At 42.0% G+C, this 26,411-nt stretch overlaps 5 protein-coding genes across 5 annotated transcripts; 3 read left to right on the forward strand and 2 right to left on the reverse strand.

Annotated features, from left to right (window-relative positions):
* Positions 1-274: 274 nt before the first annotated feature.
* Positions 275-6,060, reverse strand: LOC115740987 (probable polygalacturonase). Its single transcript, XM_030674670.2, has 5 exons — positions 5,358-6,060; positions 4,363-4,483; positions 3,787-4,035; positions 1,748-1,901; positions 275-1,110 (listed from the first exon to the last, which is right to left on the reverse strand). Exons 1-5 carry the CDS (start codon positions 5,796-5,798, stop codon positions 585-587), a joined length of 1,491 nt encoding a protein of 496 aa, XP_030530530.2. The 5' UTR covers positions 5,799-6,060; the 3' UTR covers positions 275-584.
* Positions 6,061-10,116: 4,056 nt separating this feature from the next.
* On the forward strand, positions 10,117-12,997 carry LOC115740923 (pollen receptor-like kinase 3). The gene is made up of 2 exons (XM_030674573.2): positions 10,117-11,644; positions 11,918-12,997. The coding sequence occupies exons 1-2, from the start codon at positions 10,138-10,140 to the stop codon at positions 12,484-12,486; spliced, it is 2,076 nt and encodes a 691-aa protein (XP_030530433.2). The 5' UTR covers positions 10,117-10,137; the 3' UTR covers positions 12,487-12,997.
* A 1,984-nt stretch (positions 12,998-14,981) lies between these two features.
* Positions 14,982-17,973, forward strand: LOC115741102 (ubiquinone biosynthesis protein COQ9-B, mitochondrial). Its single transcript, XM_030674823.2, has 6 exons — positions 14,982-15,447; positions 15,868-15,975; positions 16,574-16,735; positions 16,816-16,987; positions 17,359-17,432; positions 17,565-17,973. The coding sequence occupies exons 1-6, from the start codon at positions 15,061-15,063 to the stop codon at positions 17,643-17,645; spliced, it is 984 nt and encodes a 327-aa protein (XP_030530683.1). The 5' UTR covers positions 14,982-15,060; the 3' UTR covers positions 17,646-17,973.
* A 1,579-nt stretch (positions 17,974-19,552) lies between these two features.
* On the forward strand, positions 19,553-22,243 carry LOC115741099. Its single transcript, XM_030674817.2, has 3 exons — positions 19,553-19,746; positions 20,756-20,877; positions 21,691-22,243. Exons 1-3 carry the CDS (start codon positions 19,617-19,619, stop codon positions 22,015-22,017), a joined length of 579 nt encoding a protein of 192 aa, XP_030530677.1. The 5' UTR covers positions 19,553-19,616; the 3' UTR covers positions 22,018-22,243.
* An 832-nt stretch (positions 22,244-23,075) lies between these two features.
* LOC115740921 (protein NEGATIVE GRAVITROPIC RESPONSE OF ROOTS-like) lies at positions 23,076-24,297 on the reverse strand. Its single transcript, XM_030674572.2, has 3 exons — positions 23,635-24,297; positions 23,295-23,460; positions 23,076-23,203 (listed from the first exon to the last, which is right to left on the reverse strand). The coding sequence occupies exons 1-3, from the start codon at positions 24,295-24,297 to the stop codon at positions 23,184-23,186; spliced, it is 849 nt and encodes a 282-aa protein (XP_030530432.2). The 3' UTR covers positions 23,076-23,183.
* Between the last annotated feature and the right edge of the window lie 2,114 nt (positions 24,298-26,411).

Genomic DNA, 26,411 nt, shown 5'->3' on the forward strand with positions numbered 1-26,411 from the left:
GGAGTCGAGAACTTGTGTTGGAGGGAAAAATCACCAAAAAAGTCATAAACCTAATTGAACTTGTGCCAATCAGTCCTCAATATTGTAATTGTACCAATTAAATTCTAAAAATTGACTAAGGACGATCCAATTTCAGGTTACGACACAAAATGGAGCAAACGGGAATACACAATACGATTGAAATTTCCACAAAATGGGGGAACGAAGTTGCGTCATTGCTCCAGGCACCCAAAACGGCAAAAACTGAGTTACATGTACATGGTCCCTCAAATGAGAGATAAAACATGGGATAAAGCTTCGAACAGGAGCGAAAACTGGAGAATTAACATAGACCATGGTTCGATTTCGACTTTCAGTGACCTAAAAGCTACTTTCTGTATGTACAACCCCGTCGAGTATAAAAGTTGAAATAACGACGAGCCAAAGGGGTAAGAAATGAAGGGCAGATGACAGGTATCATCTCTCCCACCCTTCCCAACAAGATACTTGTATCTCTGGCCGAAACAAACGAGACATTTGGATCGTGTAACGAAACTCACAGACCTCTGAGATGGAAAACCTGGTGCTGAGAACCGGAAATCACCTTAAATATCGTAATCGATGTCTGTGATGTTCTGCGAGGCCGAGTGCTTGACGAGCTTCTCTTGCTCATCGTAAAGGTCGAGATTTTCGCAAGGGGCAGGGAAGATGGTTCCGACTACACGACCTTGGACAAATGCACACTGGAATATATGCTTCTTCTTGTAAGTCAGCCCCACAGACATGTCCCGGAAGGTCACGTTTCTGACCGGGATTTCTTCACTTCCATGTATGCGAACTGGCACACGAACTCCTTGGCCATGGACCCCAATGAAGCTTATGTGCTGAAGAGTGGGGAACGCCTTCGGGTCATAGCCTTCATCAGGGTGCTCATTGTAGTCCGTCTTGATAACAATTCCAACACGCACATTCTCAAATGTAATATTTCTGTAAGTTATATCTCGCACATAACCGCCCCTTCCTGGTGCAGTCTTGATCCGAACTGCGCGCCTAGAATCCCACACAAGGAGGTTTTCCACGGTGACGTTTGATACTCCACCAGACATCTCACTGCCTATGGATACACCCGCGCTGTTACATAAAGTAATTATTAGTGGTTTGCTCCATATCATGCAGACTCACGAACACTAACAAAGTGCCCAAGAAAGCCTGAAAGGACAAATTCTGGCATTCTATCTGAAACTGCTTCTTCAGATGCATACTAGATTGATCTTATTAATAGTTGCACAATATAGCAAGATCCATTATCACTCTGCATTCTAAGTAGTGCTAAGCAAGGGTAGATTTTGCATCTTGTAAATAATAGGATGACATGATCCATTTACCTAAGTGAAAAGAGCATGGTTTGAAGATTATAGACATTATTGAGATAAAGTAATTATTAGTGGTTCGTTCCATATTGTGCTGACTCACGAAGACTAACAAAGTGCCTAAGAAAGCCTGAAAGGACAAATTCTGGCATTCTACCTGAAAACTGCTTCTAAAGATGCATACTAGATTGATCTTATTAATAGCACACAATACAGCAAGATCCATTATCACTCTGCATTCTAAGTAGTGCTAACCAAGGGTAGATTTTGCATCTTGTAAATAATAGAATGTCACTCAAGGTGATGAAATAAGAATGAGGACAGCAAATCCAACCATGGAATTCCCAAGCATGACAAGCCAAAATTTCTGGATGTCCTGTGCAATGAAAATGAGCTACCTGACCATAGAGCGGACAACAAGGTTTCGGATGAGTATGTTTGTCGATGGTCGTCCATAAGCAATTCCATACTGATCCCATCCACTCTTTATCGCAACAGCATCGTCTCCAACGCTTATATAACAATCCTCAATTACCATATCCTCGCATGAATCTACCATGTACGAAACAAATGTTATCCTGTTATCGGTATGTACTCGATGAAAAGAACAGGACAAAAACAACATTATCATAAAAAACCAAGATTTCCTTACTACCTGAATAGGACATATGGACAATTGTAAGCACCGCGCTCACTTCATAACCAACGAATAGATGCATAAATATTGATATAGGAAAGCTCCTCTACTAAAATTCATCTAACTGTTTGCCAAGACAACCGACCAGGGGGGACCAAGTTAAAATCCTAGGAAATTGCACCGAGGTGCAATAATTAAGGGCACGCTACACTTATTTTTTTGGCCAAGCAATTTAGTTTGTTTCAAATGAAAATGCAATGGGACAATCATGATTCAACCATCCCAAACTCCTATGAAACTACCTCGCAATGAAATGACTCCACCAGCCATTAATGTTATTATATCCCCGAAAATGACATTCTCTGCAATAATCGGTCGATGTCGGTAACTCAGCCCTGGCATCTTTAACCCAAAGAAAGTACTGAACAGAAATGCATCTGGAACAGGCACCGTCCACCAACTATCAAATAGATCTGCAACACCTCTTCAATTTATGCCTTTTTACCTTTTGCCATGACTATTGTTGAAGAAGCCATTAAAAACTACAACTACAGTTGATATCATTATTGCCATACTTTATCATCTCAGAAATAGAAATTCGAGATATATGGATATATCCATTTCATGTCAAAACAGATCCTATTTTTTTCATTGGGTCCTTTACGTTAGAGAGCCCCTTTTCGAAAGATTATCCTTGTCTTTGTTTATGTCTCGGATTAGAACAAATTACTATAATTCGTCCCCTCCTACGGATTAGTCGACATTTTTCACAAATTTTACGAACGGAGGCCCTTATTTTCATAGTTGTCGTTCCTTAACTTAATTCTTACTCTATTTATTGGAAGAAAATAAGTTTCTTGAAATGTTGAACCTCAAATTGTATCCCCATGAAGGGAATGCTGAAGTTGAAAAAACAACCTAATCATTCGAATCCTTATTGTGGCATCTATAAATTATAGACCTCTGGTTGATCGGTCATATGAACATCTTTACATCATCGCATTTGATACTATACAAAGTGTTCTATAAGATCTATTTGCTCAATGTCTTCCTTATGTCTCATATCGAATTTTTCATTCAATCTTTCCCACCCTATTTAACATGAATTTCCACCCTAAAATCACATCTTCTGACTGTCATTCTACTCGTGCACACCACCTCAGACGAACTTTCATCTTATCAACAATCGAGACACGCAATTTGCCTCTGACCTGTATTTTCTTGAGTCCCACACTCTTCTATACTCCTTTTGTGCATGAAATGGTGTTTGACCACTCATCATTCCATGCCAAGCATTGGCCTCAAAGCCTGTCCTATGAAATTCTTCCTTAAACTTTAATGGTAAGGGATATGGCCTATTGTCCTAGAAAAACAATCTAACAGAAATGAATAAACTTAATTCGCATCTGTTAAGGGATTTTCACATTAGTTACATCTTAAGACCACTCGACACAGTTACGAGTGGGAGCAACCCTCCTCCAACTTTAGAGTTTTAGCTTTTGAGGAAATTACTTTTCACTGCCTTCTACTAACTCCTTATCAGATAATACATACGCACATGAGGAAAAACTAACCCTCCAAAATTTCTCCCATTATCCATAGGAAGAAAGAAAATGAAGCCGGGTTTAGCCCAAAAATGATAATACTACTGCACCACCATCGGTAATTTTACCAAAATAATCAGAAGATATTCAGACCAAGAAGAAGCCAAGAAATAAAGGAAAGCAAAACAGTAGCCTCGTAAGCCTAGGGACAGATCAAGAGAGCTCAAAGAAAGAGGCTAATAAAAAGTAGACTCACCAGGATCTATTCCATCGGTGTTTGGGGCTTCAAATATGGGAGCCAATATAGTGACATTCTTAATCGTCACATTTTTGCAGTCATATGGATGAAGTGTCCAAAAAGGAGAATCCCGCAAAGTAATATTAGAGATAACTATGTCACTTGACCACATGATCTGAACTAGTGGGCCCCTAGTGTGGTTAAGAAGCTTTTGGCGGTATTTCTTCCACCATGATTGACCCTGTCCATTTATGGTGCCATTATGTCCTGTTTGTCAGGGGAAAAAAAATCAGAAAGGCAGATTATATATGAGTTTTTAAATAAAAACAGCTAAAAATTCTTCAGGTTTAATATTGCTCAAATAGATTCAAATTGAGAATTTGTCGATCTAGTGACCAAGCCATGTTACTGATTTGTTAGCTTGAAGCACTTGAATGGGTGACTCGCATTGGTTGAACTTGTAGGCACATGATTGTGCTCTAACCTTTCTATCTGAGAAGATTTCCTCTACTTCTACGAGTCATTGATTCATTTCAATGAAGATACACAGATGAGAACTGTTAAGCAACTATCTATATAAGGAGGAATGCCAACCTGTTATAACAATATCTCTGAGGTTTTGACCATGGATCAAACTTCCATATCGAGGTCCAGGATGCTCTCTACCATAGCCGTAAGAAGGCAGTGGAGGCATCAATGGCCAGTACTTCTGATCCTGTACGTAGTCAAAAAGGAAGATGTAGAAGAAAGTTTGATTAAATTTAGCAGATCCATGAACAGTAGAGAAAAGTTGAACCAGTAGTAATGATCTTCTTGCAACACATGCTCTTTTGTATTCTAAAATAAAGGGCATCCTACAAGGAACAAAACCCCCCCTCCAAAAGCACCCAAAATACAGGCAAGTAAGTTGATACTTCCACCTGTCCTATATCCAGAATGAAGAACCGAGGATACACAGCCGAGATAGTACTAGCCACGATTATGGCACACATGGACAGCATCCATTAACCTATAAGTATCTTTGAAAAATGAATGAGAATTAAGACAATCTGTAGAACCATCACAATTGTTCCCTGCTTTTAATGAACATAAAGGTCATAGAGAGATGTCGATCAATAACACAAGGAGTAGTTTGCATAGTAGTGCCAAGACTTTCAGCCATCACTTTCAAGTTGATCTCTACATCATCATACCATTCTACAAACTTTCTGGTAGGCTTAGTTCATAAAAGGCTTGATCCATACCGATCTCGAGATGGATACAAAGTCCTACAGCATTTACAATGATCCAACCATAAGTAGTCTTTCTTCTTTTGGACAAACAAATTCCACCCAAAGGCAGTAGCACATATCACCTACACTCCGAAACCATGCTGCTCGTTTCACTATAGAACCTACAATCCTCCTTCTGATAATCCCATTCTTTTCTCAACAACATCCGCACGCTCTACTTCTGTTGGAATAGCCAATCCAAATCAAACAAAAAAGGAACTATCCCTGAACTAGTTTCGTGCTCGCTAGAATTAGTCAACCAAAGCTACTTGGGGCAACAGAGCATCAACCGCTTGCAAAATTCGCTAAATTACCAACCTCAATGCCAAGTATAACCGCCCCTTCAGCGAGAAACAGCGTCATATGGCTCGTCAGATTAAAAGGCGCCGTCAGCCACTGTCCAGGAGGCACATTGAGCTGGCCACCACCTCTCTTCCCCAGCTTCGAAATCGCCGAAACCGCCCTCTCGAACGCCTCGGTGTTCACCGCCACCCCATCGCCCACCCCTCCGAAGTCCGTCAGGTTGAAAGCCACCGGCCGGAGCCTCGGCACAGGCCGCCCAGCCTCCGACGACTGCCACCGGAATATCGAGAATCCTCCGGCGCCGACGGAGCTGCGCTGCCACAGGAACACGGAGGCGAAGGCGGCGATCCACACCACGGAGAGGAGCGTCTTGTGCGAGGAGACGAATGCCGGCATCCAGCGCCTGAAATCGAGCCTGTGGTGGTTGAATCTGGCGAGGCCTAGGGTTTCCACCATAGCTCGGCGAGCGGGAAATCGATTCCGCGCCGGGAAACTCAATTCAACTTCCAGAAGGCGAGCCCCGATTCAAGGAGAGAGAGAGAGAGAGAGAGAGGAGTAATCGAGCGAGCTCGAGCTCTAGCATGGGGAGATCGGCTGCGGGAAATGGCGATGGTGGAGATATGGTTGAAGTGTTCAGTGATCAATCAGAGTCGGGCGGATTTGTTGTTTGATTTTTGAGGAAGAAGATGGAGTGCATTTGAAGCGAAGACCCTCTGGGGTTTTTTTTTTTTTCATTTTTTTGTCAAAATTTTGGATTGAACTTTAAAATACAGATTCGAGAGGATTTCCTAAATTTCAATATGACAAGATATTAACACGATTCGCCATGTTTTCTCGAGTATAACGGTTCAGATTTCGTACATTTTAAACTAGAGATACGAAGCAAAAATTATCACAAAAAAATGCTTTCGATTCGACATTTTTAAGCGCGAAAATTAAGTGAGACGAGAATTATAAATTAGTAATAAAAAAATTTCGCGAGATTGGTCATATAATGATTGAACTCTAATTTAAAGAACTACAACATGTGGATTTGCTGGCATTTTTTTGGGGTCAACCCAGCATTTACTATGGGTAGCTTAGAACCATTGTAAGGAAAATAGGTAGATGCTTTGTGGTAATTAACAAATGTTCTTGAAAGTGACACGAGAAGATCATAACAGGAATCTTCTCATGTTGGTAGAAAAAACAATCCTACTCAGTGATAAGTATTTGCTTTTTTCTGCGATGGCTCGATCTATCAAATCTCGCGCAATTTATTTTCTAAAAGGAGAGGACGATAATCCAATTTTTTTTTTCTTGGAACGTGCACGGGAAGCAGATCGAGTTTCCTTTATTGGGTAGAAGTAAAACCGTTAGAAAATGGATTAAATCGAATTATTAGCACCGATTTTCCTCTTTTATTCTCTTTTCCTCTCTCCATTTTTGGCGTAATCTCTTTTGGGACGATACCAAACTGAGGAATTCATCGTACCTGTCGTCGTTGTTGAATGTCACTCTCGCACCGACGAGAGGTAAGCGCGGGATGCGAGTTTGGTGAACGGGTGAGGGGTTACGATCAACCGGGGCTATCGAAGAAGCTGTGGATCGGCCATATTTACCTAAAACCAAAGACAGAGACTTGTACTTCCGCTGGAATTGGTGAACTCTGTAGGAGAGAGAGAGGGAGAGAGATGTTCGATGCTTTACCTTCAGATGTACCACTCTAACTACTTCATACTCACCAAATCTTATCTCGAGGCTTCAAGTACGATTGAACATCGGGGAGGGATCGGGCCCGGACCCGGCGGGTTTGGAAAAATGTCCGAGCGCTCTTGGATGATGGGCGGGCGGCGAGCCCGGCAGCTAGTTCTATTTTCGAAGGGTATGTCGGGGGTGCGGCATATGTCTGGCAGAAATAGCAACTGCATAGAGGGTTGTTTGAGCTGGAGCGAGTATCTTATCGGCTACAGATTGCAATCTTTCGAAAAGTTTCGGATCATCGGGTGGCGTAAATATTCGTTAATCAAATTCGCAATGCTGTCGATGTTGAAAAGAAACGTGACAAGTTTTTTCGCTTTCGCTTTCGCGGCGATCCCAAAAACAGCAGGTCGTCCATGTGTAAGAAATGGAGCGAATCAGACAACGAAAATCACCTACATTTACGGATCTTTTGCCCTTCAATTGGTTTGCCGCCCGTTGACTTTTTGTAGACAATGAAACAAGGGAAGTCAAGGTGGGTGATATCCTCCTACCCAGCAAGAACATGCGGCGACGGGCGGGGGATTGGCTGGGCAATTTCATCAGGAAAATGTTCGCATGAGTTTTCGGTTTTAGGACATACTGATGGTAAATTGTATGGGAAAAATTATTCGAAAAGTCATAAATCTATTATACTTTTGTGAATTCAATTCTAAATTTTTTTACGTTTTGTTAATTAAGTTCATCCAATCAATTTTGACCGGAAATCACTGTCATAGCAATTCAATTAACTTTAACGGTGTTGAATAATTTTTTATTGATTTTTTTATTTTCTTTTTGGCTCAAAGACAGGTTGGGGGCCATGAAGCCCACCAAAGTGAAGGCAAGTGAGGGCCGTGAAGCCCTTGCCGTAGCTCGCAAGGGCTCTTGCACCCTTTGCCAAGGGCTAGTAGGGGTTGTCGGCCATTAGTCAATGACAGTGGTTGGCGAAGGTTGCACGGCCCTCAACGAGTGGCCGGAGGCCTTGCTGACCCTTTGAACAAAAAAAGATAAAAAGAAAGAAAAAGGAAATAAAAGGAAAGAAAGAAATAAGTAAATAAATAATGCGCAAAGAATATTAAGGTTTTATTAAATATTATTCACATTAATAGCGGCCGTGTCTTATAAGACAACCGACAATACAAGGATTTCAAATACATATAATCGATCGGTTGGATTGCTAAGTAGAATAAGAGGATAATGATTTTATTTCTAGGAGGCTCTTCATAATTATAGTGGCAATGGTATTTTTGGGTCGAGCTTGCCCCCGTTGATCATGTTTAATCATAATAAACTTATGGGAAAATTGCTTTGAAAGTCCTAAATCTTGCGTATGAGTTGTAATTAAGTTATCAATCCTTCAATTAGTTCAATTAAGTCCTAAACGTATTTCAACCCATTTGGTTCAACATTGCAAATGGGCTTTGGGGCTCTAAAGTCCATTGACCAAATGCAAAAATTGTTTGATTCGTTTTTTGTTTAACTTTGGAAAAATGCAAATGCATCTCCAAAGGCCTCTAAAGGACCTTAGCCAAAGGTAGGTCCAGGGGCACTTCAGAATGCTGCATTTTCGAAATGCAAATAGACTTTTTTTTTATTCCCATTTACTCTCGCTATACTTTCTAATCATGAAAATGAAATTGAAAACCCTAATTCCGGCGAAGGCCTCGGCCATCGGCGGTCGACAAACCACCAGCGAGCGGCGATAGACTTAGCCTTGTCGGAGGCCTATCGATCGCTTGTCCTTAGCTAGTTGATTTTTTTGTTCATAAATAAAAGTAAAAGGGCTTTGCAAAGTGTGATTTTTTTAAACACCATTTTAACCAAAGTTGTATCCCAATGTATTTTTAAAATACGCTTTATAGAATACTACTTGCATTTTGGAAAACCAAAGTAAACAGGTCCTTCGAAAAGGCACAAAAGCCTTTGCATTTTTCTAAAGACAATCCCCCAAAATCGAACAAAACAGGACCTTTGAAAAGCGCAACAAAAATCATTTCGATGAGCATTACCTAAAATGGCCGACGTGCTGATCAGGAGATACTTACGTGGCATCTTCAAATTGCACTTTTCTATGTAATTTGATTACTTAATTGCGTTTTCGATAAAGGTTAATTCAACCAATTAAAATGTTGAGGACCCGGTCGTGATTTTTGATATAGATCTTTTTTTTTTGTCGGACTTTTGATATAGATCTAGGAGGTTTAGGACTGGTGATGCAAGTCTCGCTGACACGAATTGTCGTAAGTGCTAAGTAATTATCTCTTATCATCAGATGCTGCAGCCTTCCAATCTCAGACATACCGAATAACTACCGAAGCGCGTCCGTCCGTGGAGTCAAATCAAACAAAGCACATCACGAAGAACTTGGTGGGGATTTCTGCAACCTCCGAACAACTTCGTCGAAACATTTTTCCATCCGTGCATGCTCATGTGTCTCCGCTAACAGTTTCAACTTAAAATGGGATCGCAACGTCCCTAACATGAGTTGGCGTCGAACTAGTTGTCCTAGCTGCTGGTACTGGTGCTGGTGCTGTAGTTTTAGAGTTAACAAGATTTCGAAGCTATTGAAGTTAAGGTTGCAGTGCCAAAAACCCTAGAATTGTTCGCGGGACGTGGGCGTTAAACCCCATTCAAGAAAGATGCAAGATATGGCGTATGACTTAATGCTCGCTCTCGTGCGGAAAGGCTGGTTCGGTCCGGAGGCTTCGAGGTGAAAGAATACCGGAGGATCGATCATCGTTGTCTTCGATTCGGAACTTCAACGGGTCGTCAAAGTTAATTTTGGGGGGGTTGGCCTCGTCTTGTCTGGATGGTGCATGGTATATATAGATCGTGGATGAAGCGACATGCTGGTCTGGTCGCGGTAATCTCGTACCGCGGGACTCCTCCTTTGTTGGAGTCCTGAAACCTTGTGAGCTCTGCCACGTTAATGGAGTCTCTCGCTCTCGTTGACCTGGTCAAAGGCGATTCAGCTAAACCAAGAGCCATAATCTCGCCTTCAATTCCTTTTCCCTCCAGCTTTAACCGCCCAGAGGGCTTCTCTCGATCTCTATCTCTATACTTAGAATGTCTCATGAAAGTTTGCCAGCTCCATCGCGAGCCCTCCAAGCCATACCAACATGTCAATCTCTTCCAATGCCAAATTAAAGAAAACTCCCCTGAGCAGCAGCCCCGCCAAATCCTCCTGCAACCGCCACGCCTCCTCCTCGTCGCCGAGCAGCGGCTCGTTTCTAACCGGCGGAGGACGACCACCCCCCTGCCCTGCTCGGCAATGGCCGCTGTTCGCCACCACTTCCTGCTGTCCTCCTTCCTCCTCGTCCTCCTCCTCCTCGCCATGGCCTCTCTGTCTGATTGCGTCACCGAGGATGAGGCCCTCCTCAAGCTCAAGAGGTCGATAACTCACAACGGGGCATTGGACTCTTGGGTCCCTAGCACGCCTCCTTGTAAAGGGTGGGTCGGCGTGATTTGCTTCAATGGAATCATCACGGGCCTCCACCTCTCGGACCGGGGGCTCTCGGGAAAGGTCGATGTCGAGTTCCTAGAGTCGATCCATGGCCTCAGGACCATCAGCCTTGTGAACAACTCCTTCTCGGGCCCAATCCCCGAGTTCAGCCGCCTTGGCGCCCTCAAGTCGCTCCTGCTGGTGGGCAACGAGTTCTCGGGGGAGATCCCCAGGGATTTCTTCTCGCACATGTTGTCATTGAAGAAGGTCTGGCTCTCGAACAACAACTTCTCCGGCGTGATCCCCGAGTCCCTGGCACAGCTTCCCAACCTCAAGGAGCTCCACCTGGAAGGGAATCAGTTCTCAGGAAACATCCCAGCGATAAACGATGAGAAGCTCACTTCGCTGGACATGTCGCATAACAAGTTGGAAGGCGCAATCCCTGCTAGTTTGGTGAAATTCGGGGCAAGTTCTTTCAGGGATAATGAGGGGCTTTGTGGGAACCCTCTGGACAGGATATGCTCGGTTCCGCAGAAACCTACTGCGGCGCATGTGGTACCAACGCCGCCAAGCCCAACCGAGCATAAGAGCATGGACTCCTGGGTGATCTTTGGGACGGTGGGCGCATTGCTGGTTGTCGGGATGTTATTCTCTTACGTATATTCTAACCGGCGCAGAGACAATGACTTCAGTGTCCTGGGAAAAGAGGTCGTCCATGAGGCGGTTGAAGTGCACGTGTCGAGCTCGAAACATAGCCGGGCGTCGTCGAGCAAGAAGGGCAGCGTCTCGAAGAGAGGGTCGCAGAAGGGCAAGGACATGGGGGACCTAGTGCTGATCAACGAGGACAAGGGCCCGTTCGGGCTGTCGGATTTGATGAAGGCGGCCGCGGAGGTACTAGGAAATGGCGGCTTGGGTTCGGCCTATAAGGCTGTCATGTCCAATGGCCTATCGGTCGTGGTGAAGAGGATGAGAGAGATGAATAGGTTAGGGAAGGAGGGATTTGATGCCGAGATGAGGCGGTTCGGGAGGATACGGCACCAGAACATCTTGACGCCGTTGGCTTATCATTACCGGAAAGAGGAGAAGCTTTTGGTTTCAGAATATGTTACCAAAGGCAGCTTGTTGTACATCTTACATGGTAGGTCGTTGCTGATTGTCGGTAGCTCATCTCATTAATTCGATGTTTCCGGCATTCTAAATTTTTCCGAAAGAAGCGAACAAAACCGTGTGGCATTCGCCTTGATTTGATGCCAAACATGACAGTCGTCGAAGGCGATCGTAATCTTAGCCTATGCCAACACTGATGACACAGAAGCTAACGATTGATGTATTCTGATACATTGCTTCGATATTTGCCTGTGCTGCCCTTATATGCGTACATATTTCTGATCAGTAAAAGCATTCTTTCCAGGTGATCGCGGTATTTGTCATGCTGAGCTCAATTGGCCTATCCGTTTGAAAATCATACGCGGAATTGCTCGTGGGTTAGGCTTCCTTCGATCGGAGTTTGCATCGTATGATCTGCCCCACGGGAATCTCAAGTCGAGCAATGTTCTTTTAGACGCGGATTACGAGCCGTTGCTCAGTGACTACGCGTTCCATCCTCTAATAAACTCTGCTCAAGCTGCGCAGGCAATGTTCGCGTACAAAGCCCCGGAGTCCCTACAAAACCAGCAAGTCTCCCCGAAATGCGATGTCTACTGTCTCGGGATCGTCATTCTCGAAATATTGACGGGAAAGTTCCCTTCTCAATACCTCAGCAATGGGAAGGGCGGGACGGACGTCGTGCAATGGGTGCATTCTGCGATTTCCAAGAAAAGAGAAGATGAAGTCATTGATCCGGAGATACTGAGCTCCACAGGTTCCAAGCCTCAGATGCTGCAGCTACTCCATATTGGAGCTTCTTGCACCGAGAGCAACCCCGAGCACCGAATCAACTTGAGGGAAGCGATTAGGAACATAGAAGAGGTGAAGGGTTGAGGCGCGCGCTTATGTCCTAGCCTGAAAGGAAGTGTCTCTAGACGACAACATAGGATAGTTCGTATTAGCATCGCAACCTTTTATCATCAATTTTGGCAATCTCAAACAATGAAATGGTGAGCTCTCTTAGCGACGGTTTGATCAGCACTTTGAAATCTCTTGACGCTCAAGGTCGATGAATATAAACACTTCAGTGTGTACTTCTTAGGTGTCATTCACATTGACTTACCAAAAGCATAATGAAGGAGAAAAAAAAAATTTGCAGGCACTGAGGTTAAGGACCTCAGACATGGTTTCGGCTTTCGAAAAGAGGTCCCTGTCCCTCTCGTTTCGAGTTGTCATAGTGTCTGTGTCTTTCCCATCAAGATCGGGTTTTTTGGTGTCCGTTCTGGTCTGGGTCCGGGGGCGAAACTTTGTTAACAGTTTCAATCTAATTTTCCCTGCTAAGTTCTTTTGGCTGGTGGATTGATGTTGAGCATTTGATCTGGAGATTGAAGTTATGTACAGGCCCTTAATTCCAAGTTTATGAACAGCAGTTGGGAGACGGATAGCTGCTATTGTTTTTTATTTGTACAGTTCATTGATCTTTTTCCTTTTTGCTGCTTTCGCCGAGTCGGAGAATTTCATGCTTATGGTAAGAAGATTGATGTTCACATCAAATTAGTGCTCAATTCAAACCTCTTCAGTTTCTTGCTGCTATGGCCATATTGTTCAGACTTGAGCAAACCATGCCTCCAATTTACAGCATCTCCTTGTCCTGGACAATGGAGGATTATACTTCATCGGGTACCTGTACGGGGGACATTAGTACGTCCCCGCCTCAGGTCTCGATGTGACGAACTGTTCCATTCATGTAGGATCTTGGCATTATGTTACGGGCCGGGACTCCTGCGTGCTCTCGTGAGAATGCTTGATCTCCTTTATCTTGACTCTCGCCATTTCATTGAGCAAGCTCTTATGTTATGGAAATGAATGACTGGCAAGCACCTAGAATAGGCCACACACAGAACGAGTTTATCCAGGACACACGAGCTGTCGAGGACCGACAGAGTCCCAAGAAAATCTCCGATCTCTTCCTAAGATTAGGAAACCCTATTGAATCACTCTGGGAACGGATATTGTTCATACCTCTCGACTCTACAATCCTTAAGTTAGACCCGAGCGCCGATCCTCATCAAGCATCCATGATTCGCCCTTTACTTTTTAGATTTACCTGCGCAAGGGCATTCGGCCAGACTTGGGAAAGGGCTGACGTACCTCTCCCGGCTCTAGTGAGGGCTAGTCGGACCTGGCCTTTGGTCGGCGGGGGTTGTCGATGACCAGGCTTATTGGCTGGCGACGGTTGTCGATGGGACGGCGACCACAAACCCCAGCCCTCCCGCTTGTATTTTTTCTTTTTTAGAATAAAGTTAGCTTTCTTAATTTTTAATTTACTTAACTAAAATTTAGGTTAAAATTGTCTTTAGACGAAAATGCCCTTGGTCCACTAGAATATTTAGTTGGCCCGTGATCTTAGCCCTTCTTTGAGAAAATGAGGGTACACCACAACCTTATTTGAAATAAGATCTATTTCAAGCATTTATTTGAAAAAAATGAGAGCACTTTAACTCCTTATTTGAAAATTTTTCTCATCTTTATTAGTTCACGTTTGTTGAGATGCATGTATAAGTTGTGTTAGAGAAGTCTCACATGGGAGAATTGATGTGGTATGGAGTAGTTAATTTATCTTAATTGGCCAATAAATATGTTAACGGGCTCAGACTTGAACGGGGAATTGAGTTTTTGCTACACCCTCCCAACAAATGCAAATACTTTAGGGTTAATACTATGAGTACATACGTGACAAATTTACCCTAAACTATTTTTTTGGCCATAAAAAATCCTAACCTAGTACAACTATGACAAATTTACCCCAAACTAATCTTTTGACCATGAAAAGCCTCAAACTAGTATACTTGTGACAAATTTTTTTTTTGTCGGATACCCGTGACAAATTTACGCTTCGTTAAATTGAATTAATATCACAAAAAATTTCAAACCGATACATATATGACAAACAAATGGTATCCCAAACTGGTATACCCGTCAATTGCCACATGTTGTACAACTTAGCATTTTAACGGTTAGATTTAACGAAAACTAACATAGAGTAAATTTGTTACTGATGTACCGATTTAGGGTAAAATTATCATAAGTGTATCGGTTTGGGGTTTTTTGTGGTTACAAAATAGTTTGAGATAAATTTATCATATGTGTATCAACTTGGGATTTTCTGTGGTATTGACCCAATACATTAAAAGTGAGGTTTGTTTATGTTATTTTCGTAAATAGTTTTTTATATTAACGAAAACCGTATTATGGATTTGCAATTAATTGCGCCGAGTCTGTCGCGGGAAATACTGGTGGCAGGTGCTCCCGACACGTGGCATCCGATTAAGTCATCTACGTGGCAGAGAAAATCGGGTTGATCGTTTCAAAAATAGGACCAAGAGAGGGGCGGAAAATGAAAAACAGAGAGCACTCGAAGCGAAAAACGATACTCTCTTCTTTCCGCACTGCGAAACCAGAGAAGTTATGTACCGAGCGGCGGCGAAGGCGGCGGTGCTCCTCCGCTGCGCGCCGGACACCGTGATCCACCGCAATGTGCGCGTTCTGTCGCCTCTCCTTCAGGCGGCCGTCGGCAGCCCTCGCTTCTCCACTTCAGTGGACAGCCACCGATCGCCGCCGCATCAAAGCCCTAATAAACACCAGAGTCATCAGCACGCGGGTCCAGAGACTCCGTATTACGTGGACTCCACTGGATCACCATCGGCAGCAGCAGCAGCAGCATCGGCATCGTCGTCTTCGAGTGGGCCCACATCGTCGACGGCCGAGGAAGCCCGACGTTGCCATAGAAATAGTCCCTTAGCGGATTATCAGGAGGAGCAACGTCGCGTGCTTCAGGCCTCTCTTCGACACGTGGTTAGAGGATTCACCGCTCTATCGGTTCCAGAGTACTCTTTGTTTGTCCCAGTGTTTTTTTTTTTTGGTCGTATTTGTCCCAGTGATTACAACGTCAAATAATTGTTTCTTGCTTGCTTAACGGGGGTAATGTTCCATTCGATTCTGCCGCATATGAAACTTGAAGGTGCAGTATGACTGCTGGTTCTCTACTGTCACTGATGGTAGTATGGCAGCACGAAGATGAAACACTATGATCGTTATTGTGGGAAGAGGCACCTTTTGCATCTTTTGACTTGAATTAGCATGAAACTTATAGCATATACTTTTTCGTATTGGATTTTCCATCATTATTCGAACATCCATTGGGGGTACTGATGCTCCGAATTTTGTGTAGTGTGTCAAATTTGTTGTAATTGTTTCTTGTTTATGTTCCTGCAGAAAACGTTGGGATGGTCTGAAGCAGCCCTGATTGCTGGGGCAAAGGATGTTGGTCTGTCGCCTTCAATTGTTGGATCTTTCCCAAGAAAAGGAGCTGCATTAGTCGAGGTATTGTGATTTCATCAATGTCAAGAGTGGTTCATTGCTTTTCATTTGACCTTGAATGTTGGATGACCCTGTTGGGTCATGTTGTTAGCATAGTGCAGGGCTAGCACTAGTAGTGAACTTGGTATGCCAATATATGTGATGCCGCATTTGTTTTTGGCAACACCTCCCTGCTGTTCTCTTTTGGAAAGTGGTTGATCACACAATTCGTGTCAATTATGTGGGCAATCAGAAGTCAATATGCCCTTTTGTTTGCATATGCCAGGGCAAGATCAAAATGTAGGGAAAGGAAAGTTCTACATGGGTTGTAGGTGTTAGAAATTATTCATTTCAACCTTCTCTTAGTTCTTTTTCCCTAAACATTTGCTTAAGGTGGACTACCAGGTTTGCGCACTAGTTACTCATGAGATATTCTCTTTTTGAATATCCTCTTTGTGAATAAAACCGGTCTCTTTCATGAATGATAAAAAAGGGACTTATTTCATATGCACGCTTTAAATATAGTATGCTTAGCAGTAGTAAGATGTGTAGGTTTTCTGTCCATAATGAAGCAATTAATGCTTCAGGCTTAATGCTAATTTGCCTGGCTTTGCATTGCTAGTACTTCATGGATGATTGCTTGCAAAGGCTTATCGACAGGATCGACTCTGGAGATGAATTGAATGGCTTGATACCTAGTGAGAGGATTTCTAGAGTCATTAGGATTCGCCTAGAAATGCAGGTTCCTTATATATCAAAATGGGCCGAAGCTCTTGCCATTCAGGTAATATTATATCGTCTTTCTTCTTACCTATGGTGGTAAAGTTGCATTTTTTAACCACAATTTTGGGCATTTTCTGACAGGCACAACCATTGAATGTTCCAACTAGTCTTAAGCAGCGGGCGATGTTGGTAGATGAGATATGCCATGCTGCTGGGGATGACTCCTCTGAAGTTGATTGGTATGTAAAGCGCACTGTTGTTGGAGGAATATATTCAACTTCCGAGGTGTATATGCTCACTGATAGCTCCCCAGGTCAGTATAGAATACCCCTGCTTAATTATCCGCTCATGTTATCTTAATTTCTTTTGTTGAACATACATCGGTGGTCCTTATTTCATATCTAACAAGTTAGTCAATTCATGAATATAGGAAACATATGAAAATTGGTATCTGCGTTAATTGGTGTGAGCAACAAGTCTGATTTTTCTCTAGTTATGCAAAACCTGGAAGGTTGCTGTGGATAGTGGACAGTCACTGGGCCCTAATTTTGCTCACGAGTCCTTTGAAGAAATGCACTGACTTCTGATGCATGCCTTTGTTCATAATGGATGATGTTTAACACACAGAGTGATTGTTCTGTTCCACGTGGAAATCCTAATTAGCGGTTTCTTTCTTTGGGGCAGAGTTTCGCGATACACAGGCATTTGTGGACAATCGAGTGAAAGATGCTTTTGACTTGAAAAAAACATTCCAAGAGGTAATACTCCGGGAATTTAAAAGATGTCCCCCGTGTTCAACCTCTTGTCTTAACTATATCCTATGGTACATTCTTCTGGTCTTTCAATTCGTTGACAATAGAAGACTCTGACGGAGAAGGTGACATTGTCAGGCGACACATTTGGCAGAAGCTGTCGGCGAAGGAGTGGGAAGGTCCTTGCAAGGATTTGTTAGGGGAGTTATGCAGAGATGAGATTCTGCGCATCATCACGGCATGAACAGATTTGTTAGTGGCTGGCCTGGTCTGTGTCGTCCATGTCTGCCTATCTCGTCGTGGTCCTGTTCACCACTTCAGCATGGAATCCATTCCAGGAGAACATGCCGGTCGCAAAGAGTCTTTTGACTGCTCAATTTAGGTCTTTTTGTGCTTTGCTTGTCCACCCTTCTCCTTCACTTTGCTAATAGTCGCAATGACACGGTTACGACTATTTACAGCTTTCTTGTTTCGTCGAGTAGGGGAAATCACAGCCTTGTTGGACAGTGATGCTTAAAGAAGGGCGCACCTACGGGCAATGAATTAGGGCCATTGGTAATAGGAGACGAAACATGCTGTTTGATTTACACTTCACAGCCCGACTCCTACATGTACAGGGGAATGACATGGCCCATCCTTCTTACGAAAGACGGCCTCAAACACAAACCGACCTCAATCCGCTGGCAAAATATAGTCGTCAATATATTTGATAAGACAATTTATTGATTACAGCGCGTCAGAGTTTCTATAATAACCCACAATACGAATATATACATCTTAGAATTTAGTCAAAACTCAACATCTGTCTTCACACATGTATACGGTCATCTCAAGCCACACTCGAAATTTAACTGTCGAAAATTTTCCATGGGGCTCTTGTTTTACTCTTCGCTAATTGGAGATTTTGAGAAAGATGTTACACGAATAGTATGCGCAACCATAGTCGAGTAGTACAAATCTCTTACGAATAGATCGGATATCTACTATGTATATATGTAAAATAAAATTAAGAGTCATTTTTTTATATGCAAAATGAGTATAAAGGTATGAGATCAAAATGAGTGATAGCATATCATCATAACCGTACATATATCATAAATATTCTTTCAATTAATAATATCTAACTATGGTCGCATTTCACGCCCCGCGACACTGGCGACCAAGATTCTCTCTTACTAGATCCACATATATTAGCCGATGGCTCGGTCAGAAATATATTTTGAAAATAGTATGCATATTTAGCCCCTTAATGGGTTCTAAAATTTGACAACAAAAAAAAAAAAAGATTCTAAACATGCTTCATGAGCATAAACCACCAACTTGTCCTCCGGTCGACACAAATCTAATCTAAATTCCATCTCATAAATCAAAATACATTTCACATACCAAAACGTATATGCTTTGACAATTCAATTCAACTGATAGAATTCATTTCATCAATTAGTTCATAAAATAATACTTATAACCTTTCGCAATTCCTTTCACAAAGCATTTCTCAACCATTTAAGAATAATCCACTCACACCATTTCAATTGATATTTCGTCATTTCACATAAAACCAAAAAGGGAGGAAATGCCCGATTTAATTTTTATGCAATAATATGCTTTAAACTTTACCTTTTCATTTTAACCAAATCATACGTTTCACGTATATGGATTAGGAGTTCTAGCTTATTTTTTTTTTTATGTTCATCAAGGAAGATGATGTCAATTTTCGATGGAGGATAATAAATATCATTTCAATCATCCAAACACACGAAAGAGGATGCTACGAAGTCCTTGATTTTCATCATTCGTGATTGAAAAAATTCTCCTCAAATAGTAAATTTCAATTTTGTTTTCGTCAAGCAAGATTAAAATTAGAGAGAGATTATATCTCCGGTTTGTCTCTTCAATATACTGCTTTATACAAGTCAAAAATATGAAAATTACAGGTAAAATAGACGAAAATAAATATTAAAAGTGGACAAGATAAAGAAGTGATTAAGAAAACGTAATTAGATCAGCGTAAAATTCAAGGACAACAAGCTTATATTAATTAATATTTACTTAATTACACATATTTCTGACTGATTGACTATATTTAATATTATGATTAGTCTTATTACTTTCCAATAAAACTTATAATTAGGGTCAGAAGAACCCAACAGCCTCAGCTCGTGAATTCTTTCTTTGTGCAGTTGTACAAGGATGGGGCCTCCGACTTGCTCCGAGATCATTTCGAGATTGAATCTGGAAGGCCACCCAGATGGCGGGTACTATCTGCAGACCTTGAGAGACTCCTCCATCGTCCTCTCCAAATCTCACCTTCCTTCTCGATGTAAACTTCTTGAAACCTAACTTTTCTTCTCTTTTTGTTTTTTTTGTTTTTTTTTCTTTTTTGCCCTTTTTTCTTTCCTATTGTTCAAGTTTCAGTGGCATTTCACTGCGGTTTTGTGGGGGGTATGGATGGCTTTGTGCTCGAACTTTTCTGTTTCCGGTCATGGAGGTGGGGACCGTTTGACTCTGCTCGGACTGCGTTAGCTTTTGACCATTTTGTGCTGCTGGTGATTCCAAGTTTTGGGTTTCGCTTTTTTGGGAAATCTTTACTGTTATTATCTCGTAATCGTCCACGGGGTTCATCTCAAGAGAGGCTGCTTAGAGATTAGATTTGGCTTTGTTGCTGAAGTTTATAGTTTGGCTGAGTCAGGACCCTCTATATAGTAGGGAAGAAAGCTTAAACTTTCATACTTAAGAGAAAATTTGGAAAAAAAAATGTACAAACAAACAAAGTTCAGGAATGTAATTGTACATTAGTATGGAACTGGATTACTCCATCTAAAAGGTTTCAGTGTTAGTTATTATTAAGATGGAGGTGTGCTAATGAAATTTTGAAGTGCTTTCTTGGCATTCTCAAATTGTGAGTTGGATTAGTATATCTACTTCTGCAAACACTGGTTAGCCTTCAACTTGTACATGATGGATCATTTTGAAGAAGGCTCAATTCCATCGAGGTTGCTCCTGCAGTGCCTATGGCAGAGTCGTGAGGAACGGCCCAACCATTGGCATTGCTTTCCTACCATTTGTGGGGCTCGTATTGGCCCAGAATTGTGGAAAGATTACCCAATGTGGGTTGCTCCTCCTACCCTTTTCTCAGATCTAAAGTATTGAAAAGAGATTTATGCCGAGAAGAAGAATAACTCGGCATCTGTAACTTTAAATCATCTGACTCTGATTAGATTGTCATCGAATAAGCGATTGATAAGTGAATTTTCGATCACTTGTCATATGTTGTTTGCCCATGTGTTCAGATCAATCTTTTATATGTGTGGCTCATGATTTACCTGCAGACAAAGTTGATCGTCCTGTGAGCTCATCTATTTACTTCTTGCTGCCTTCTGGGAGTGTGACGCTCCTTCATCGGCTACCATGTGCAGAAACCTTTCACTTTTACCTTGGAGAGCCTTTGACGGTAGGATCCTTCCAGAGGTTATGTTGAACGAAATTACAATCTTCCCATCACTTAGATTGTAGAAGGATAAATAAACCTTTCATGTTACAGCTGCATTGTTAGACATGTATGGACTCTTTAAGCATTCTGTTGCCCGAGTTTAGGGAGAAGCTTGTCTAGACCATGTTCCATGGACCACGTGTAATCTCATTCGTTAATCCTGTGGCCCGGCAGATAGGCCCATGGAATCAACGGCTCAGCTGGACTCGGTTCATGTGGAATCGTGTCCAACCAAGTGTCACCGTGAGTTGTTCCAAGAATTACTTAGTGCTTTTAGAGATTACAATTGCTTGCAGAAGCTTAATCTGTGGTAAATTCGATTTGTTGCCTAATATCGGAGACATGAAATAACAACGAGCATGTTTGAATTCCAAAATATCAGTAGAATATTGCATGAAACACAACCGGGTTCCATAGTAATTTAGCTTACTCTTGTTGGGTGCTTGAATGTTGGCCATTTGGTTGATATCCAATTAAAATTTTGTCATGCGGTTTCCTTTTTTGTTATTTTCAAGTATCACTTGCATTACACTTCTTGAGAACAGCAGTTATGGAACCTGATTCATGTGTTCTCTGTTGTTGCCCACAGAACATTTTCAGATATAAATATAAAGCACTTCCACGATAATTTACGCAGCAAGGCTGTACTTTTGCTTGTGTGGATTGTATTGTCCTGATGATGATACTTGGGCCAATAGTTTGGTCATACTATGGGAGGCGCTTAGCTCATCCTTTTCTTGAGGGCATACCCTTTTCCTTCCCCTGTTTTTACAGGTATTCGAGCTAAACGAAGATGGAAATTTCAAGCTAACCTGCGTTGGATCTGATCTACTGCGGGAGGACCAGCAACTACAGTACACAGTGCCTCCATATGTTTGGTTTTGTTCATTTCCAACAAATGACTACACCATTTCCACAGATGGGACTGTGAAAGTTCATAAAGCCGAACCAAGGGACGCAGAGAACCACTACTCTCTTCTTGGGGTTACCTGCGCCCCTGCCTTTCAGTTCGAGGATTCTGAGGTGGCAAAACGGGGTGAGTTCATTTCGCTGTTCCCACACCTCGAGCCTCTCATCTCCTTACTCACCTTGCCCGACTAAGGTTGACTGCTCCGTAGTGCATCTAGCACTTGAAAAGCTGTAAGGTGGGAACATCATTGCTTGTTATTCCCTAATAAGAGCGCGACATGAAAGGTGCAGCAGTGGCTTTGAGCTTTGTCTTAGGAAAGTTAATCAACTCTTCGGCTAGCATGTATAGTGAACTGACATTACGTAATCAAAGTTCGAGAAATTCTCATGCTATAAATTCATGTTTTTGCCTTCTTGACACCCATGAATTGACAGAGGTGGAAATTTATTTTGTAGGTCTTGCTTTATTTAGACTAATTCGGTCTTAAACATGCTTACAAAAAGGACTAGGATATGAGCATACACAGATCAGCTTTTGTTCAGGATTACACTGTCTCAAAGTGAGATCTTTATTTGTCCATTCTTGAACTCATGAAAATTCCTTCCATATTATGCTTCCCAAAGCACATCGCAGGCCTATACCAAGTCGCATAAACTCAGATTCTGTAATTGGGTTGACTCTGGATATAACAACGACCACATCCTCTTTTTCCCTCTAGAGTTTTTTACATATTGTTATGTTGCAAAGGAATCACATGTTTAAGCAGCAAGAGTTCAAAAATCAGCTGAAGAAGCTGGAAATTCACTATTGTGGCTGTTTATGATGGAAACAAAGCATTTCAAGGAACGCTATTGAGGCATTAACTCCCTCTTTTCTACCGTCGATTATTGTAATTCCTCCTTCGAGTAAATCCCATACGCAGTTCAAACTTGGCAAGACTCTGTGATGGTGATGATGTTGTTTTAACGAGGGGAGTGATCTAAAGTTTGATTCTTCCATTCACATCCATACACAGATCTTGAATTCATGTGATATGGCCGAAATCTTCATCTTTCCAGACTTCCATGGCATAATTCTCTCTAGTCTTCCTTTGGAAGTGGCATCTTGCTCCTCATTGCCACAGGCACTAGTCAGAAAAATTTACCCTGTGAATAACAACAGTTCCTCAAGCATCAGTAAACGCTACCAGATCATGTGAGGTGCTAAAAATCAATTTCTAAGTGTGCAAATTCAATCTTATGTCAAATGGTTATCATCTTAAAATAACAAACCGTGATTGTTTCTCTTTCCCAGATTGAAAGATACACATTTCTCACCTTGAACTGGATTGACATCGTGCCTGTTAAATTTCAGGTTGTTATATCTCCAGAACAATATCTGCACGATGATACGAGGTGATGAAATGATTTGCCGGCTCGTTGCACAAACTTGGTATGTGTACAATCACAGATTTTACTCGGAAACTTACATTCGGAATCAGTTCTGTCCCATTTACTTTTCACCGCCTCCTCGTTCGCTTGTTCTTGATTAGATGATGATTTGGGCATTGGCCTCTGTTCCAGACATCTCTTTGCAGATAATGCCTGGCTTGAGCTTTGGGGGTATACCTTCTTGTGAAGTATGGCCTTCATGACCTGAACATTAACTTTCATTCAGACACGGAGCTTATAATTGAACAACATCACTTCAAAAGCTACAAGAAACACTATCACCAATACAAATGCACATGACTTCTATTCGCACATTGCGTTATAAGCATGACCGTAACTAGATCTTGTAGAATCATATCGAATACTCGACATACGTACCTTCTCCATTCTAGTCTCAGGGAGAGGGTCTCTAAAGCTGGGAACCGTCGACAGTTCAAGGTTGAACCCGCTTTTGCATGCGAGCATCTTCTTCATAAGCAAAGACAATGACCTCTTTCCAATCCCATTCCTCTTAGCACCATCCGAGACCACATCATCTTTCCCTGACTTGCGATAAACAACCGCGCTGTTGGTCTCCTGGAAATTGTCCTCTCTCGTGTTCTGCTTGTGAGAAATTAGTTCAGCAATTTCTCTCATGTCGGTGACGATCTCTGAGCTCAAAGGGCAACTGGCAGATCGGTACGAGCCGGAGCTGCCACTGTTGCCCGTCGCGTCGGACGAGGGGTCACGCCGTTGGGGCTGCGTGTTCAAGAATGAATTCAACTCTTGCTGAAGTTTCCACACTTGTTCAATGGTGAGGTCTTGTGGTGATTGGTCATGGGATGGAGACGGCGTGGTGTGATCTTGTTGATCTTGCCTTGCTTGATCTTTGCTCTGACTGCCATTTCCAAACGTCCCGATCGTGAGTAATCCGTTCGGCCAGTCACCGAATTCATCTTTGCAAGGTTCTCGCGGGGTATGAAGATCTAAATGTTCATATAGATTTTGTTGGAATAAGATCTTTGTCAAGAGTACATATAACTTGTGGGAATAACAACCCATATGCATAGTAGATAAGTAGTCCGACTCCTAATTAAGATACTTGTAGTTGGATTAGCACCAAGTAAGGATAGAAAAGAATAAGGGGGTACTTACGGTCGGGTGAGATTGCATTGGACGTTGGCTTTTTGCCCCCGCTGAGCTTGCTTTGCACCCAAATGAACAGCTGCAAAATCCCATCAAACCCAAATCGGAACACGCCCTTCTCAAATCACAAGATGGAACCAAGAATCAAGAAAATGTAAACGAAAGTTTCTTGATTATTACTTACCTTCATTTGACCTAGATTCAATAGAGAGAGAGAGAGAGAGAGAGAGAGAGAGAGAGAGAAGCTGAACAGATGTTATGAGGCAGTGGAAGCTGAGAATTCTAAAGCTTAAATAGAGGCAAGGATTGGCAAGTTCCATAGCCTAGCTGGTGTAGTTGCTAGTGCTACAAGTTCCCACACAAAGGCTTTTTCCTCTCTCTCTCTCTCTACATTTGTATGTATTTATATATTATATATATGTATTGATTTATTTAGTTTCGATATCATTTTGTATTAATCAAGTTAATATAATGCCCCATACTTTGTGTCTAACCCAAGTGCCCCAAAATCAAAATATATTCGAACTTGGTTGATCTTGTTCTTGTCTAGGGTCGAACTACAAAGGCACAATTGATGAAGCCATAACAATGTTAATTTGACAGCAAAAGAGAGTGGTGATTGTAGTAAACTCGAGAGGATGGTTAGGAATGGCTTGAAGATCCTTCTTGGTGATAGGGTGTTTGTCATCGATGTTTGACTTGTTAGGTTCGGTTTACCACGTAAGTCTTTAGTGTTCTTATGATTTCTCATTATTTTCTTGAATAATTTCTTCTTCCCTCGCCCCCTCGCCCGGGCAAGAGCTCTAGCCGAGGGGCCAGTCATCGGAAGAAAGAGGAAAAAAAGGCAGAAAAAAAAAAGAAAGAAAAAAAATAAAATGAATCAAAAGTTGCTAACATATTATTAAAAGATGTGCAAGTTAAGGCTGATTGTGCCACGTAGGAACTATTGGGATCAATGTGATATAATTTGTTCTAAGTTTGTCGAGAGAAGATCTTACTAGATACTTGAGAATCTCCAGGAAGCTCAGCATTTAGACCGTGGTCAAAGAAATGTAGACTACCCCAATTCTTGATGCACGAAACAAACAAATGCTCAAATTATCTGTCTTATTTGAGGTTTATAGCGTATGGTAATTGAGGATACAAAAATTGGCCCAAATTTAGTTACTTCTTTTTAAGATCGCGCCACCGAATCGACAAACCCATCTCAATCGCCAATTTGTAATTTTGCTTTCGTTTTTTTTTTCTCCCATGAAATCAGGGTTGATCGCATTAATTGTCCCTAATTAGAGTGATGTTAACTTAAACATGACATTTTTTTAAGAAAAAAAAGAGGATGAATATGGATGCGTGATGATTATAATCCTTCGCCTAATATATGGAGCATGCTAGTAAGTTATTCTTGACTATACGATCTTTCAATCAATATGTGTTTTGTGCATAACACGTGATTATGATATGTGATATTTACGATTGAGATTGTATCTTTCTCGACAGTCAGTTGGGAAACATTTTCTTTTTACAAACTAATTTAAATTTTCCTCGTGGCTTCCATCCAATCAAAGAGATGGCATCCTTCTCTCTTTCCCCGTGGGACGCCACCACGGCACGTGAAGCTGTCCGTTCACCACACTTCATGCCCATGCACAAGTGGGGTCCCCAATTCCCGCCCCATGCCCAAAAAAAAAAATAACATGACAAACACCCACCAAAATAAAAAAAATTAGTAAAGAAATGAAAAAAGAAAAAGAAAAAAAAAAGAATTTAGGGTTTTTGTTGCCAGGACAGGTGTCAACAGACAAGCTTCGTAATGGCAGATCGAATGTTGTCCGACCAACACGTGTCTCAAAATGCTCTGTCGGATATCTGATTTTTCCCTTTACTTTTCTTTTTTTTTTTTGACATGCTGATTTTTCACTTTTTTGTTTTTGGGTCGAAGATTTTTCCCTTAATTTTACCACCTTGTTTTTTGCGCACCGGCCGGTCATCGGGCTTATCTCCACTCTTCGATTGGACTAAAAATAGCTGTA

This window comes from Rhodamnia argentea, chromosome 4, assembly GCF_020921035.1.
Source record: "Rhodamnia argentea isolate NSW1041297 chromosome 4, ASM2092103v1, whole genome shotgun sequence".
In the NCBI taxonomy this organism is placed as follows: domain Eukaryota; kingdom Viridiplantae; phylum Streptophyta; class Magnoliopsida; order Myrtales; family Myrtaceae; genus Rhodamnia; species Rhodamnia argentea.